Source organism: Phaethon aethereus, assembly GCF_964289735.1.
Source record: "Phaethon aethereus genome assembly, chromosome: 1".
Taxonomy (NCBI): Eukaryota; Metazoa; Chordata; class Aves; order Phaethontiformes; family Phaethontidae; genus Phaethon; species Phaethon aethereus.
Window position 1 is genome coordinate 56,480,037 of NC_138575.1, and position 15,695 is coordinate 56,495,731.

General features: G+C 38.2%; 1 protein-coding gene across 1 annotated transcript in view; it reads left to right on the forward strand.

Annotated features, from left to right (window-relative positions):
- Positions 1–15,695, forward strand: part of IFT56 (intraflagellar transport 56) — a gene marked incomplete at its 3' end in the record, with an annotated part of 57,158 nt that overhangs the window by 25,949 nt on the left and 15,514 nt on the right. The window contains exons 9-12 of the mRNA XM_082014016.1: positions 5,929–5,984; positions 7,486–7,539; positions 7,963–8,026; positions 14,589–14,677. Coding sequence (XP_081870142.1) covers positions 5,929–5,984; positions 7,486–7,539; positions 7,963–8,026; positions 14,589–14,677 — 263 coding nt within the window. The remainder of the gene's footprint in view (positions 1–5,928; positions 5,985–7,485; positions 7,540–7,962; positions 8,027–14,588; positions 14,678–15,695) is intronic.

The following is a 15,695-nucleotide window of genomic DNA, read 5'->3' on the forward strand; positions in this document are numbered from 1 at the left end:
GTATATGGATTAGCCACTACTGGGTGTTTATCTTGGACTATCTGATTTATAGCCCTTAAATCCTGAACTAATCGATATTCCTGGCCTCCGGATTTCCTTACTGGTAATATGGGAGTATTATATTCCGATTCACACTCTACCAATAGTCCATATTATAAAAATTTTGTAATCAACCCCTCTAATCCTTTTTGAGCTTCCCACTTAATAGGATATGTTTTTGTCTTACCGGCTTGGCTCCAGGTTTTAGAATCATTTTTACCGGCTCTGCCAATTTAGATCGTCCTGGCATTCCACTTGCCCAGACCAAAGGAATTACTGCATTTTCCACTTCTTCTGGAATTTGTTCTTCCCTGTAGGAATCCTGTAACACAAACACTCTTGCCTCTATGGCTTTTGATTCTGGTATTAGCAATTTAATTTCTCCATCTTTATAAGTTATTTGTGCGTCTAATTTACTCAACAGATCTCGTCCTAACAAAGGCAGCGGACATTCAGGCATATACAGAAATTGGTGAGTTACCCATTCTTTTCCCCATTTAAACTTTAATGGTTCTAAAAATGGTGAATTTTCCTTTTGCCTTGTCCCACCAACAACATCTACTGATTTGTGACTAAATTTCCCTTTACATGTATTCAATAATGAATAAGTAGCTCCTATATCTACCAGAAATTCTATTTCTTCATTCCCTAGCTTCAGTGTAACCAGAGGTTCAGGCAGGGTTGATTCCCCCGGTCCCCTTCATAGTTCTTCATCCACAGTCATTAATTTAATTGCCCGGAGAGCCTTATCTAATTCTCCTGCCTTAGGACATTCTCTTTTCCAGTGCCCACACTCCTTGCAAACAGCACATTGGTCTTCTGCTAATTGGGGCTTTACTTTCCTCCTTTCTCCAACATTTATTCCCCATCCTCTTCCTCTACCTCTTCTATGATTTTCTGTTAAAATCGCTAATAATTTTCCATCTCTTCTCACTTGCCTCACCTCTTTTTCTCTATTGTTATATACAGCCCAGGCAATTTCAAGCGTTTTACCCTAGCCACCCTTTCGGGATCCTCCCAATAGGTACGTGCAGTCTCTTTCCATGATCTTAAATCAGTAATTGAAAAAGGAACTTTCACCACCACTGGACCATCATTCCCCACCGCTTCTCGGAGAGGGGCCTAGAGGGAAGTTAGTCCTACTTCCCCCCTCCTTCCCCATGTTCTTCCTGAAATTGGGCTAAATCCCCCTGCTTCCCCTTCCATGGGAGAAGTAGGAGGACTATCATCCTCCGAATTTTGGACCTCTCTTCCTCTTTCCCACCTTCGGTGAGGAGCAACCATTAATTCAATATCTTCCTCCTCAGTTCCATTTTTCCAACAATCCTCTTTAGTATAATAAGTAGAACAACCCCTTTTCGAGTTCTCATCACATTTTCCCTTTTTCACAATCATTATCATAGAATCATGCAGGTGTATTCTGCACTGTCTCTGCCATTCTGGATGATTTCGTAGTGTAAAGAACAAATCAATATATGCCATTTCTTCCCATTTACCTTCCTTTTTACAAAACCACATTAATTGCAAAATGGTGTTATATTGCAATGTCCCGTTTTCTGGCCATTTCTCTTCACTCTCCAACCTATACATTGGCCACCAGTGATTACAATATTCAATTAATTGTTTCCGAGTCAGAGGATCATCTCCCAAATCTTTCCAATGTCTTAAAATGCATCCCAAAGGTGTCCTTTGTCCTTATTCTGAAACATTCCCATTTTCCCAAGACTAGCGGTTGTGATAGTGCACAATCACAGGCACTAGTCCAAGGGGCCTCTACTGTCAAGGCTCCCTCCAGAATTTCTATCCCTCTGCTAGAAATCCCAACCTCATTACCTGGGCCCCTAGCCCAATCTTGCGAGGCTTTCACCGCGACTTATAGGCAGGCGTTACTCGTGAGGGTCTTGTACCCTCACCCTTTCCAGACGTACCTTTCAGCCCTACTCTGCGTAGCTTTCGCTGCGCCTTACGAGTAGGCTAGTAGGACTCAAACCCACGTTACTTCAATCCCTTAAAGAATGCCTTCTTACCTTTCCAGGGGACTTGCTTAGAATTCTTTGGTCCGGGGATCAGAGGTTCTCCCCGAGAATCCCTCAGTGCCAGCTGGAGGGCCCGTGATCCCGCGGATCCGTCGAGATTCACAAGCGGTGTCCCACCTGGGTCACCAAAACTGTCACCGAAATCGGGAATAAACCTCGTAACACCAATGTAGTGTTAAAAGGCAGGCATTCTTTATTCACAGTGCTGGGAACACGGGGAATAGTTTTCCCAAATCGTGTTCCTTCAATCAGTCTAAGAAACATTCTTTTATAGATACACAAATACATATTCATTATCGTCTATACAATGATTGGTTAAAAATTCTTCACCTAACATGTGAATGACTGCGCATGCTCACTATAACTTTCTAAGAATTTACTTCCTTGATCTTTTGGGTCGAAGGGTTTCTTGAGTGGATGGTCTCTGAGTCGGTGGTCGCGATCTCCTCCTGCCAGAATTACCTTTCCCTCTAAGTTAAACTTGGCAACACTAAATAGACCTTTACGGGCTGTTGGCACAATAAGTAATTATTCATTCCAAAGTCTTTGTTTCAAGACAGAAGAATTGCCTTCACTATGTTATATTACACCATTCAGACTAGTTACACTGTTCTCTATTTGCTATCAGAGAACAAGACATACTACTCTTAATTCTGATCTTGTACAATTACAATGTTACATACTGATTAGATCCTTGATGTTTAAATCAAGATGGAAAGGGTTGGGTGGACTTCTGAGCAGCATTGCTGGTGCATAACGTTCTTATGGTTATATCTATATAATCTTATTATAATTCCCACCACCTTGGTTACAGTTGGAATAAATTCTCTTTGGTGCTCAGTTGTATCCAGGACTACTTCTTTTGTCTGCATGTGCAATTAAAACACTGCCTCATCATTTCAGTTCAACTCAGACTGTGACAAATTTTAGAACATCCCACTACTGATGACTGTTAGTTGTTACAGAAATTCTTATTGTGGCTAATACTGTGCAATAAAATCTCCTTAATCTGACTTTGCTAATCTGCAAACGTCACAGTCTTCACAAAGTATGGCAATTCTATCCTGATTTTGTTTTATTTGATACCAGCGAATGACAATAAGGTTATTTAAATTTCATATGATTGTAAATTATCATGATTGTAAATTAGGTATACATTCTCAAGTAAATTCCAATAGTCACAATTGTATATTATTAAAAGTACATTATCACCTGCCTTATATAAATTTATAGGGTTCTAGGTAAAAAACAGAATCACATTATAGTGAGAAGGAACCTCTTGAGATCTCTAGCACCATATTTTGTTCAAGGCAGGTCCAATTAGATCAGGTTGCTTAGAGCCTTGTCCAGACAAGCATCTAGTCAGAACTTCCTCTTTTCAACTTGCGTCCACTGCCTTTCATCTTACCCTGTGCAATCTGTCACCCTCTTCTCTGTACTCTCCCATTAGTTAGTTGTAGATATTGATAATACCTCCCTTGAGCCTTCTCCTCTGAAAGCTAAGCAAATGCAGTTCTCTCAGTCCTTCTACAATGCCCTACCTGCCTTGAGAGTCCTTGGGTAGGCTCACTCCAGTATTTCAAGTCTGCCTTGATCAAGGGATTCCAAAACTGGACACAGTCCTCCAGGTGCAATCTCACAAGTGCGAAGTAGAGCCAAACCTCTTTCCTTGCCCTGATGGCTACATTCTTGCTAATAAAATCCAGTATGCAGTTGGCTTCCTTTGCTGCAAGGGTGCACTGTCAGGACCTCCAGATTAGCCAGTCAGCCCCCTGCCTCTCTTGTTGCTTAGGATTCTTTCAAACCAACCAAGATGTAGAGCTTGCATTTTGCCTCCACTGAACTTAATGAGATTTCTTTCAGCCCATTTTTTTTCAGCCTGTTAAGCTTCTTCTCAGTAGCTGGGAGCTTCCTCCCCAATCTTTTATCATCTGCAAACTTGCTGAGAGTACTCTCTATCCTATCATCTGAGTCGTTAATATAAGACATTCAACAGAATCAGTCCCTGGGGGATTTGATTAGTAAGGAGCCACCAGCTGGATTTTGTACAACTGATCACCATCCTTTGATAATCCAGACAGTTTTCCAATCCCTTATCATCTCTACTTAGCCAGTCCTATTTCTCAAGTTTGGCAACAACAGAGGTATAAGAGACCTTGTTAAAGACCTTGCTAAAGTCAAGGTATACAGCATCCACTACTATCCCCTCATCCATACAACCAGTTATACATTGGATTAGTCAGTACACTTTGGCATTGGTAAACCTATGCCTGCTCCTACCAGCCACCTTTCTGTCCAGTATTATTGTTACCAATATCACTATAGGTAATATTGGTTTTATTACCAATTGTCTTGCCCAATATATTGTTAATAATAATATATGTTTCAAATTAAGTTCTGCTTACACAGAAGGAGAGTAAATCTGCGTCACTTAAAAATCAGTCATCTTTACTCGTTTGCTGTCAACCTTGCAGTAATTTTCATTAATTAGGTTCTGTTCTTCGTTGTGGTATACAAATGACTTGTGTACTGACAAAAGAGGCCCAGGGGAATTAGGATTAAAAACTCTTTCCTGGTCAGGCTAAATTTCCATTTTAAATTCTTGCTAGTGTAGCAGCATCAGTTAAGAATGTGAGAAATCATTATTTCTAATGACTACAGCTGTCTCTCCAAAACTTACAAGGTCTTGTATAAAGACAGGTTTGTGTTAAGACATGCTCTGAACTGGAATGACTGAAGCACAAACATGCATCCCATTTTTTTCAATTCTTTAAGGTAGTGACTTTTAGCAGGGTTTGGGGCCGGGTATCGAGTTGTAATCTGCTCCAGTGAGATTTGCTAGAGCCTTCTGTTGGAGCCTGAAGAGCATAGTTCTGTGTTGATGGTCTACACTGTTAAAAATAAGAACTGCTATCTTTTCTTCTTTTCGTGGTGGTGAGCAGAGCTAGTCAAAAATAACAAAAATGTATTTCTATTAAAAAAAAAAAAAGTGATTACTTTTGGCTAGTCTAGTATCTTGTGCTGGCTTATTACATGACTGCTCAAGGGAATGGGTAGGAAAGCAGAGAAGTTGGATGGGAGCCTGGCAGCTCCTATGTATATTGCCTTAAGTCACCCTGGAGTACTGTCCCCACAGTATGTACTAGCAAAAAAAAGTTGTGTTTCGTAAGACTTGTTCTTATGGGCAGCTGGTATAATGCTGTGTCAACAAAATTTTGCCAGTAAAAAATGCATCTACACTAGGTTGGTTTACGAAGTTGACCATAGAGCCAACATTCTTTTTTGATTTAGGTAAAGATTAGGATCTTTTCAATTTACTTATTTCTTGGGTGGGAAGGAATTTGTTTATTGAATTCAAACTTTACATTTAAACTTCTATACTGGTAGTGATTTTTGCTTGTTAGAACTAGGATCAGGTAAGAGCTGCTGGACAGATTTTGAAATATTGATAAGGAAACAATGAAGTTTCCCTTCAGAATGATGTTACTCTATTCTCCTTGAGGGGTAAATAAATATGAGAAGAGAAGAGACAAGAAAATGCTGGATTTATTATCTTGACCTTGTACTGTTGAGAAGGCAACCACTGGATTATGAACAAGGGGGCCAAGTCATCTCTGCTAGGAAAACTGTAGTAATAAAGAAGCTATTACTCATTCCATGTTTGCTATTTGAGTTCTAGAAAACGATCACCATTGTGATATAAATTCACAATGATTTAGAGTTACCCTTATCCTCCTGTCTAAATGCTTTATTTCTTAGTCTATAACTATTGGGGGATATTGTAGAGGATGAGTGACTTGTTCTAATACAGTGTGCTATGGGTTGTCATGCATTCTAACGTCTGGTGTTTCAGATGATGTGCAGGAGGCTTATAACCTGATTAAGGACCTGGAACCTACAGCTCCACAGGTAATTGGAAACTGATGTCATGGTACATAAAGACAGAGGTTACAAATTTATACGGAATCTGCCACATATAAAACTACTATCCTGAGGACAGCTTGCCTCATTGCCACTCTTAAAATTCTTGTGTTTTCCATCCTTTTATCAACAATAGACTTAATGTGCATGCATAAAGTATTATATATATATATATGAGTACTTAGCATGTTTATTACTGTACCACCTGGGGCCAACTAAGAATACAGGTCTGTTGTATGCAGACTTGATTCTGAGGAGATGACCATTAGTGCATAGATAAAAGCCCTCTTCCAACTACAGCTACTTGTCACTTCTGCCCTGGTGATGGTTACTATCCCTCAGATCTGTTAGCTCAGATGCTTATGTGGTTTGTCCTGAAACTATTTCAATAAAAATGAGCTAGATTAGATTAAACAGTTTAAATAATAGGTCTTTTCTAATCCCATCTCACTTTGGCTGCAGTGAGTGAAAACTGCAATGTCCCTTGGCTGCTACTGTAATTTTCTTTTGTGGCTGTTCTAACATCTTTAGTCTCTGATTTATTCCTCTTTGCAGTTTATTTTCCAAAGGGCACATAGCTGGGCATGAAAGGGGCCTTTCATGAATCTGTGTGAGGATTAGATGGAGGGAGGGAAAAGGAAAACCTCAAGAACACAGATCTGGTGATTCTGTGCTGAGGCGTGTGAGGGATTGTCTTCTGCTGTCACTTTTCACTTCTCCTTGCGTTTTTCACTACAGCAAGACTTACTTGAACAGTTTTTTGTGTAGATGTCTCTCTCTCTTTTTCCATGTTTATATCTGTGACAGGGCTGCTCAGGTTTGTCAGGGATATCTACTAAAACAGGTTTATAGCTATAACTCTTAATTATAAGATTTGAATAAGACAAATGACTCTGTTATATGCTCAGAATATCTTGCTCAGAGAAGAATTAAACTATAGTTGTATCCTATAGTAGAGACTACAGGGTACTCTACTTCTGTTCCTAATTTCAATAGACAGGACCACAGAGCACAAACCTCTTGATGTTTTTGTCCTCATGAGAAACAGTATGCATTTTGGAGCAAGGATATTAGTGGTTATGGTTAACCAATGTGCATACTTGAAGTGGGATCTGTGCATGAATATAACAATATTGCTCTTGATTATTGGTCATATGATGGTGAAGAGGGCATGATAGTATGTTATGGTGTTCCTTCTGGTGCATTGTATTGGAGCATAAGACTTATCAGAAAACATGCTACCCCTTTGCATCCCACATATTTAGCAGAAGTGACCAGCTAGCAAGTAGAGTGGATTTTGGGGGGGTTATTTTGTACTACTATGCTGAAGCACTATCATAGTAAACAGCTACCTGTTAAACTGAGTTGGGATAGAGTTGAATTTAGGAAGAAAAACAATTACTCGTAGGCCTTTAGTGTCTCCTGAAATCTTCACCTTGTCTTCTCTGATCCTTTTGTGTTTTTTTTTTTTGGTTTTTTTTTTTTTCAGGAGTACATCCTCAAAGGAGTGGTAAATGCAGCACTTGGACAAGAAATGGGCTCGGTGAGTGAATCCCATGAGGTTTTCCAGCTTCTCCAACAGTAGAATGTGAATAGAACTGTAGGGACCAAAATGGAGTGAGAAAGGCAGTCATTTCTCATTTACATTGCAGGATCTCTGAGTCACTTAATTATCTTCCATGCAGTACTCAGTCCAGAATGAGTGAAATGCAAACCTGTGTTGCTACTCCTGATTATAAATCAAGCTGAATTTGTTTTTTTCTGTCCTATTCCCAAAAAACCTTTTTGCTTTCTATGGTGTGCTTGTGTATCTAGGCACATACAGTGGCACATTTACCTCTTCTGTTTTTACTTCATCCCTGGCTTGTCTGTTAGTTGCTCCCCATCTGTTCCTCAGAGCATATTTTCACTGTGTATTGTAGCATCAACTCTAGAACTCATGTTGGATTTTTTTTTCATATCCCAGAGAGATCATCTGAAAATTGCTCAGCAGTTCTTTCAGTTGGTGGGTGAATCAGCCAGTGAATGTGGTATGTTTGAAATGTTATTTCTCCATTATGTAATCATTACACTATCCAAATATACACCATCGTATCTTTGTCTAAATGCTGACTGTTAGCATCGCTATTGCTAGGCATTTTGTTGCTAGTGTATGAGTAACAGAAAGTCTAAATTTATAGTCTAAAACAAATTTCCAAGTTTAAATTTGAAGGCTCAATTGATTCCAAACCTTACTATATGAATTTGGCTGGAAAAGAGGCTGTACTGCAAACTGCTAGTCTTCACTGATAGATGCTGTAGCAGCTTGCCTTTGACTAATAATCCCCATTATAGAAACAGAAGACAACAGCCTAATTAGATTAAGTGTGTGGCTGAAACTTCACAGGTACAGACACTCACAGGTACAAATCTAGGACTGCTAATGAAAGCCTGTTGAGTACATAGAGGCCTAGCATGGAGTGTGCTCTGGAACTGAGGGTGACAAAAATGTAAAGAGGAATGTTATTACAGAGAGAAATGGAGACTCTAGGACTGTTTGGTTGAATAAAAAAAAAATTACAAAACCCAACAAAAAAATCAATGTCTTTTCAATGTTTATTTATTCAATAATAGACCAAAACAAGACCATGTCTTCCCTTCCCCTTGCCAAAGTAAAACCAAAAATCCAAAATCAAAAAAGCCAGTAGTTGGAACACAGAAATTCAGCTGAAATGGGGCGTCCCAATTTCCTTCATAGGCATTGTCACTAGGACTAGTTCTTTAGGTTCATAACTTATGCATGTTTATGGTACAGACAGTTCATGGTCCTCAGAGACAGAATGCTGTCTCCTGTGTCCACGGTGACTAAAGAGAAGGAGCTCAAGAGACAGCGGCAACACTGATGAGACTTTCAGAAATAGTGTTGAGCCTTTCTGTTCCCCTTGCAGCCCTTGTACTGTTGAGATCATGCAGCAGAGATCTTCACATTAGAAGGCTGAACGTGGATCCATAGATGAGGTTTCCCTAACACATTCCTTTTGCATTGAGGCTATCCCTTTGGAGTTGGGACACTAGCTAACAGAAAGAAGCAATATGAACTGTAGTAGAGGAGGACTCGGTTAGTGGGCATATAGCTAACTGGGTTTGTGATGCCAGTAAAGTCACAGGGTGACTGAATACAATGGTGGTAGACCTCTTAATGCCCATAACCATAGCACACATGGGTAAAAATAATACAGGGATAGTCTGAGCAAAGTTATCCTGAAAAGGTGTATAGTGAAGATATAGCCCAAAAACAAAACTGAAATTGTTAGGAAGCTAAAGGTCTTAATTTTACTGTGAAATATTTTTAAACCCATATGCAAAACAAGATAGTGAGTGGGGAAAAAAGAAAAAGAGACAGAAATGTAGTCTGACTAGGGCCGTGGGTTAACTGAAAAAAATGAACCTATGGGAAGGATTGGTTCCAACTAAAAGTTAATGGAAACATTAGTACTGCAAGCATCTTACACTCTTGGTACTTCCATGTAAAAACTGCTTTGTCATCTTTTGAAAAACTTGTGGGAGAAAGCTGACATACAGAAAAGCACACAGTTCAAGGTAGCTCCCCCTTTAAAGGTGAAATGGTGTGAGGGGTTTTTTGGTACCCTCAAATGAAGGACAGGTGGAGGTCAACAAACTGTAGGTAGGAAATAAGAGGCAAACAGAGTTCAATTTAGATAGGACATAACAAAAAGCAAACACATGAAGACCAAATATGTAAGTGTTTTTATACAAATATTAGATGTTTTACAAGAAGATTAATAAAGTGGAGCACCTGGTTTTAGAATAGGAAGCTATAAACCTAAAATAATTTTTTTTAATGTAATAGGAGGAAGGTAACATGTAGGATATTGTTCCTATTTAATTTACAATGGGGTATTACTAAATAGATGATGTCAGTGGAGAAATTGTTCTAAACATTGAGAGAAACCTTCTCTCAAAATAAAGCAAGTATCTTTTCTTTATCAGTGAGTAACATAAAATTGTTTTAAATTACATGCTTAGATAGGAGACTCATTGTATTGAGGCTAAATTATTCACCAGCCAGCCTGGATGGGAACAGTGACCGGCATATTAAAGAGGTTAGAGATTTTATATAGATAGATAATTAAATAATAGTTGGAGACTTCTATTCTGCCCATAATTGACCTAGTAAATGCAATGACATGGCATGATATAAAAAATGAATTTTTAAATGCTAAGTTTTCCTCTTTCTTAGAGAACACACAAGTGAACAGGTGACTCTAGACCAATACAGAGATTACACAGAACCTGATATGAAATTTTATTATGAAAATCCAATTCTGTTACGGTGATCTAGGTATAATAAAATTCAAAATCCATGTGTTAGCAAATACCTCAAAAATTTCCACACTGCTAATTTCAAGAGGGGAAGCTACATAATAACCTTTCTCATTTCTAACAGAAAATTTTCAGTGAAGTAGCAGCAAAAAGGATAAAATGCACCTGATTTGAACACTTGAAAGAACCTTTTGTTTCTTTAAAGAAAGGACTCATATTCATAATTAATGAGCTATAGGAGACAAACAATGACATGACTAGGTTTGCCAATGGTACAAAATTACCCACAGTAGGAAAAATGAAAGCTTCCACAATGATGAAAGCTGTGGAAGAATATATGAGGCTGGGTAATAACGTGCAAATTAAATTTAGCTGTGATAAATGTGAAGTAGTACATGGGGGGAAAAACACCTTAAACTATATTTGCAAAATTATCAGAAAAGTTTAAGAGAATCTTAGGAAATAATGAGAAAAGAGAGAACAAAACAAAAATGATTACTGTGTCATTACATACAGTTGTGGTTCCCTTTCTTGAATACTGTCTGCAGTTCTGGTTCTTACATTTAAAAAAAAAATATTGTAAACAAGAAAGGGTACTATAAAGACAGCAAGGATGGTCAGAGAAAGAGGAGAGCTTCTTGAACAAGAAGAGATTAAATAAAGGAGGATACATGACCTGGGAAATGATGACTGAGTTTGATTATGTCTGCGATACAGAACATCATAAATGACAAGGAGAAGAGCAATAGAGAAAGATTAGTTACTGTACAGTACAAAAACAAGGAGCATTGACATAAATCATCACACAAGACAAAACAAACAGCACAAATTACTTTTTCACATAACACAACTTATTTGATACAGGATCTTGCAAGAACCAAAAGGTGTAAAGAAATTTCTAGAAGAAAATTCCATTGCCTGTTTAACACAATTTTTTCATTGATGATTAGGAAGTCCTCAGTGAAGACTGTTGGAAGCTGGGAGAAATTTCAAAGGAAGTGGCATTACATACCACAGCATGTATTATGTATGAAATCAGAATATATTCTTTCTATAGCTGTATATTCTTATTCAGCAAGCTTCTGAACAGGTAGACTGTGGGTCCAAGATGATACTTTTTATGTTTTATGTAACTTAGCATATTAACCACTATGTTGTATATTTGTGGTCATTTTTGATCTGCTGCCTTTGTTTTGCTAGATTTAGAACGCAGAACAGAATTCTTGCTGTTTGTATACTTGGGCTTTTGTTAAGTAGCCAGTCGTGCCATTCAAGCATGTAAGTCATGCTTCAGCACTTCCCACTGGGCCAATCCTTGCAAGGAGCTAGTACCACTAGATTGTCCGTTTAAAATCTTTATCAAGTTACTTAGCTGTTTTGCAGACTTATAATACAAAAGTAGGTTGTGCTCACTAGAGCGAGGAAATGCTACACTGTGTCTTTGCTCACAACTGGGCTTACAAGGCTCTTGATTTTAACGTGGATTATCAAAAATTAATGGGTTAAAATGATGTGGAATATTTTTTTCAAAACAAGGTCCTGTCTGTCTGCCTTGCTCTTGTTAACTGAAGAAATCTCATGACTCCATTAAGAAAAAAAACAGCAACAGGCAGTTTAGGAAGAATATAGTGTCATGTATTTGTAAAGTCATTTGGAATCCTCAGTTAAGGCCTTTGCTATTTTTAATTAAATCTCTGACTTGGACATTCAAGGAACATAGAGCAAAGACAGTTAATGTGAAAGTTCTTCCCAATACATTCACACATTTGATCTCAACGTTGGAAGTTACATACTTTTAAGAGGAGTGGGGACACCCAAAACAAACAAACAAACAAAATCACAGGAAGCACTTACAGTGTAGGAGTCAGTATTCAGCCTGTAGCAGCAATAAATAACACCCAGAACAGCAGCTTGGTTTATTGGGTTTTTTTTAAGCTTAATAAAATGCTTAATCCCAATGACATGAAATGGATCTGGCATTACAAAGGAAGATATAACTAGATTGCTATAGTTCATGATCATGCTCTTCTCCCAGGGTCTCAACTGGGTAGAAAATTAAACGGATCAGATTTCTGAGGTAAGTTAAGGAGGAAGTGGGGCAAGAGGAACATTAGTGAAATTAAACGAACATTAACATTTCCATTATATGTAGTGTTTCTGATGCTTAACACAAGTTTTGCAAACTACCCTAAAAACCTTGCAAGCATAATGGAGAAAAGCACCCCTTTCATTTTCAGTGATCTGCTTTTAGGACCAAGTCAGGCATATCTGGTGTTGGGTGGAAGGAATGAAACATTTCACTTGGACTTTGTGCAGTCTTTTCTTTGAGGTATTCTTAGGTCACCCTAAGTAATTTTTCAAAATGAGCTCTTTTCCCTCTTACTGCATGACTCACATGGGATGAATTAGAACTATAAAACTCTAGTTTTCCTGTTGCTAGTAGTATTCATTGCTGAGTTGTATGAGACTTACAGATGTTTTAGTTGTTTGGGTTTTTAATGAAATTTTTCACTAAAAGTGTATGGAGGATGTTATGCTGGGACAACAACATTTTCTGCCAAAATGTGGACATAAGAATAAACACTGAAATTTAGAAACTCTCCAATCATATATGGGATAAGTGTGGTTCTAATATTTTTGTTACTGTGATTCATTTTTACTGAAAAGGTATTCTCAGTTTTAAGTCTTCTTTGCATGTTTATTTCCTTTTTTTAAATTTTGTTTAAAATAAATTGCTGTGAGTTTATGAACTTCAAAAATTGAATGTGAGAGAAAAGGCTGCATTCTCATTACAACAGAAAAAAAGGAGTGGAGGAACACTGAGGAAAACTGTTTCTGTTATTGTTCTGTCAAGGCATATATGTGTCATGATAAGTATGCCTGCATGTAAAAAAGGACAGATAAATATACAGGCCAGTTTCTGCTCCCAAGTGAACGCTTCATAAATAACCAAATAATTTTCTTAAGTTGGAGAACTGAATGATGTGTTGTTCAGACATAGATAAGGATGGATTGTCTCTATATGGAAATGACAGAACATCCAAGCTCAGTATCTCCTAGTGCTAGAAGATAAAATATGAGAATATTCTGCTTACCTTTGAAATATATTTTGAGATCTTATATAGTGCTTTCCAGGAATAATTACTACCCTACCTTATTTAAAGGAGAATGTACAATTTTCCAGTGGAATGCTGTATTTTATGCTGTGGTATGGAGTCAAAATATCGGTTTTCAGATACATGCAATTTCAATATACAGAAAAGATATTTTAATTTTCTAGTGTGGATGGATTGATGGTAACTAACCTACAGGAGCAGATTACTTTAGCGCTTTTGGTAGCCTTAGGATCTTATCTCTTGTCACCTTACCAAACTGCACAGAGCAGTATGCTCTCTAATGATCATTTGACATAGTGAAATACTAGTGATTTGACATCACTTCCCAGCTGCTCCTTGGGTTCATCCTTCTCTGACCAATCTCTGCTGGTTGGGTCTAAGAAAAATTAGTCCTACTAAGCTGACTTCAGAATCTCTAAAAAAGCTTTGAAATACTTTTTCAGTAACACAGCTTGCAATTTCAGAGTAGATGACAGTGTAGTATGATGTCAGCAAAGTTTATGATGACATAGAATGGCAGCAAAGTTTAGTGACACTCATTTGAACTGATATGCCTAACTTATTTATTGCTTTACCACTTGTGAGCAGTGCGGTAATCCCAAATGCATGGAAATTAATTTTCACATTGTATTTTATCACTGACTATTTTTCCTGTGCATGTATTAATTTTTTTTTAGTAACAATATTTTCAGTGTATCAAGTTTACTCTCTTATTGGAACTAAAATTAAAATACCTAGACCTTCTTTGGCCAGGATAACTGAAAAGCATAATTTTAAAGAAAAAAGGCTAATGGAGTTAGAATAACAAACTCAGGCTTTGTATCAAGTGTCATTTCCTAAGAGTAAGAATAATTCGTGGTAAAATTACGCTACATAAATTGTGTCATGGAAAAGGCCTATTACTTGAACAATTTGTCTCCGTAGAATTTGCTGTTGAATACAGTTTTGCAATAGTTATTGTATGCTATAGAGAAAGTTGACAAGATGATCTAATAGTTTTTCTAACCTCTAGTATGGTCCTTTGCCTGAAAAGGCAAGTTACACTATTTTTAGAAGTTAGCTGCTTTCATAGTTGCCAGCAATCTTGGCAGTGATTTCCATTACCATGTGATTTTTAAATTCTACAAATCTGCATTTCTCTTTTGAATTTTAGATACCATTCCAGGGAGACAGTGCATGTCCTCCTGCTTCTTTCTTCTTAGGCAGTTTGGTAATGTCCTGATTTACCTCAACTCAGTCAAGGTTAGTATTATTATTTAGTATTGGGAGTACTCTAATGCATGGAATCACCTATGGAGTTAGACTGTACTGTGTGAGACACTATGTAAAGATAAAAAGATATAGAAACACAGCAGTAACAACAAAACACAGGAACAACAGTGGGATGTAAGTGGCCAACATAGCAAATGGATCAAAATGTAAAAAAGCAGTTTATAAGATAGCATTGTGCAGCATGGTGGGCATGATAGTCTCATCACACTTGAGTCTCATCACACAATTTAATTATTATCAGGCTTTCTGGTGGCATCACAGAAAATGAGGAAAATATTTAAAGGAAGACAATGAAAAAATTGTGGATATTTAGGGGGTGGGAAGCATGGAGGAAAAAACCCAGATGTTTTCTTAAGACTTACCAAATGAGTGATGGAGACTATTGTCACTGGTTAATAATTGGGGACAACATTTTAATGAACACGAGTGTGTAAGGAAGACAGGACATGAATGATTCTGAAATTAATAACACTTATATTTTACAGGGAAAACAGTCACTAAAGGCCTAAGATAGGGCAGTCTTACCAAAGCAGTAAGCTAAGAATATTATTTTTGCAGAAGTCTACCCTGCAATGTTCCAGAGGGATCTGGACAGGCTGGATCGATGGGCAGAGGTCAACTGTATGAGGTTTAACAAGGCCAAGTGCAGGGTCCTGCACTTTGGCCACAACAACCCCATGCAACGCTACAGGCTTGGGGAGGAGTGGCTGAAGAGCTGCCAGGCGGAAAGGGACCTGGGGGTGCTGGTTGACAGCCGGCTGAACACGAGCCGGCAGTGTGCCCAGGTGGCCAAGAAGGCCAACAACGTCCTGGCCTATATCAGAAATAGTGTGGCCAGCAGGAGTAGGGAAGTGATTGTGCCCCTGTACTCGGGCACTGGTGAGGCCGCACCTTGAATACTGTGTTCAGTTTTGGGCCCCTCACTACAAGAAGGATGTTGAGGTGCTGGAGCGTGTCCAGAGAAGGGCAACGAAGCTGGTGAGGGGTC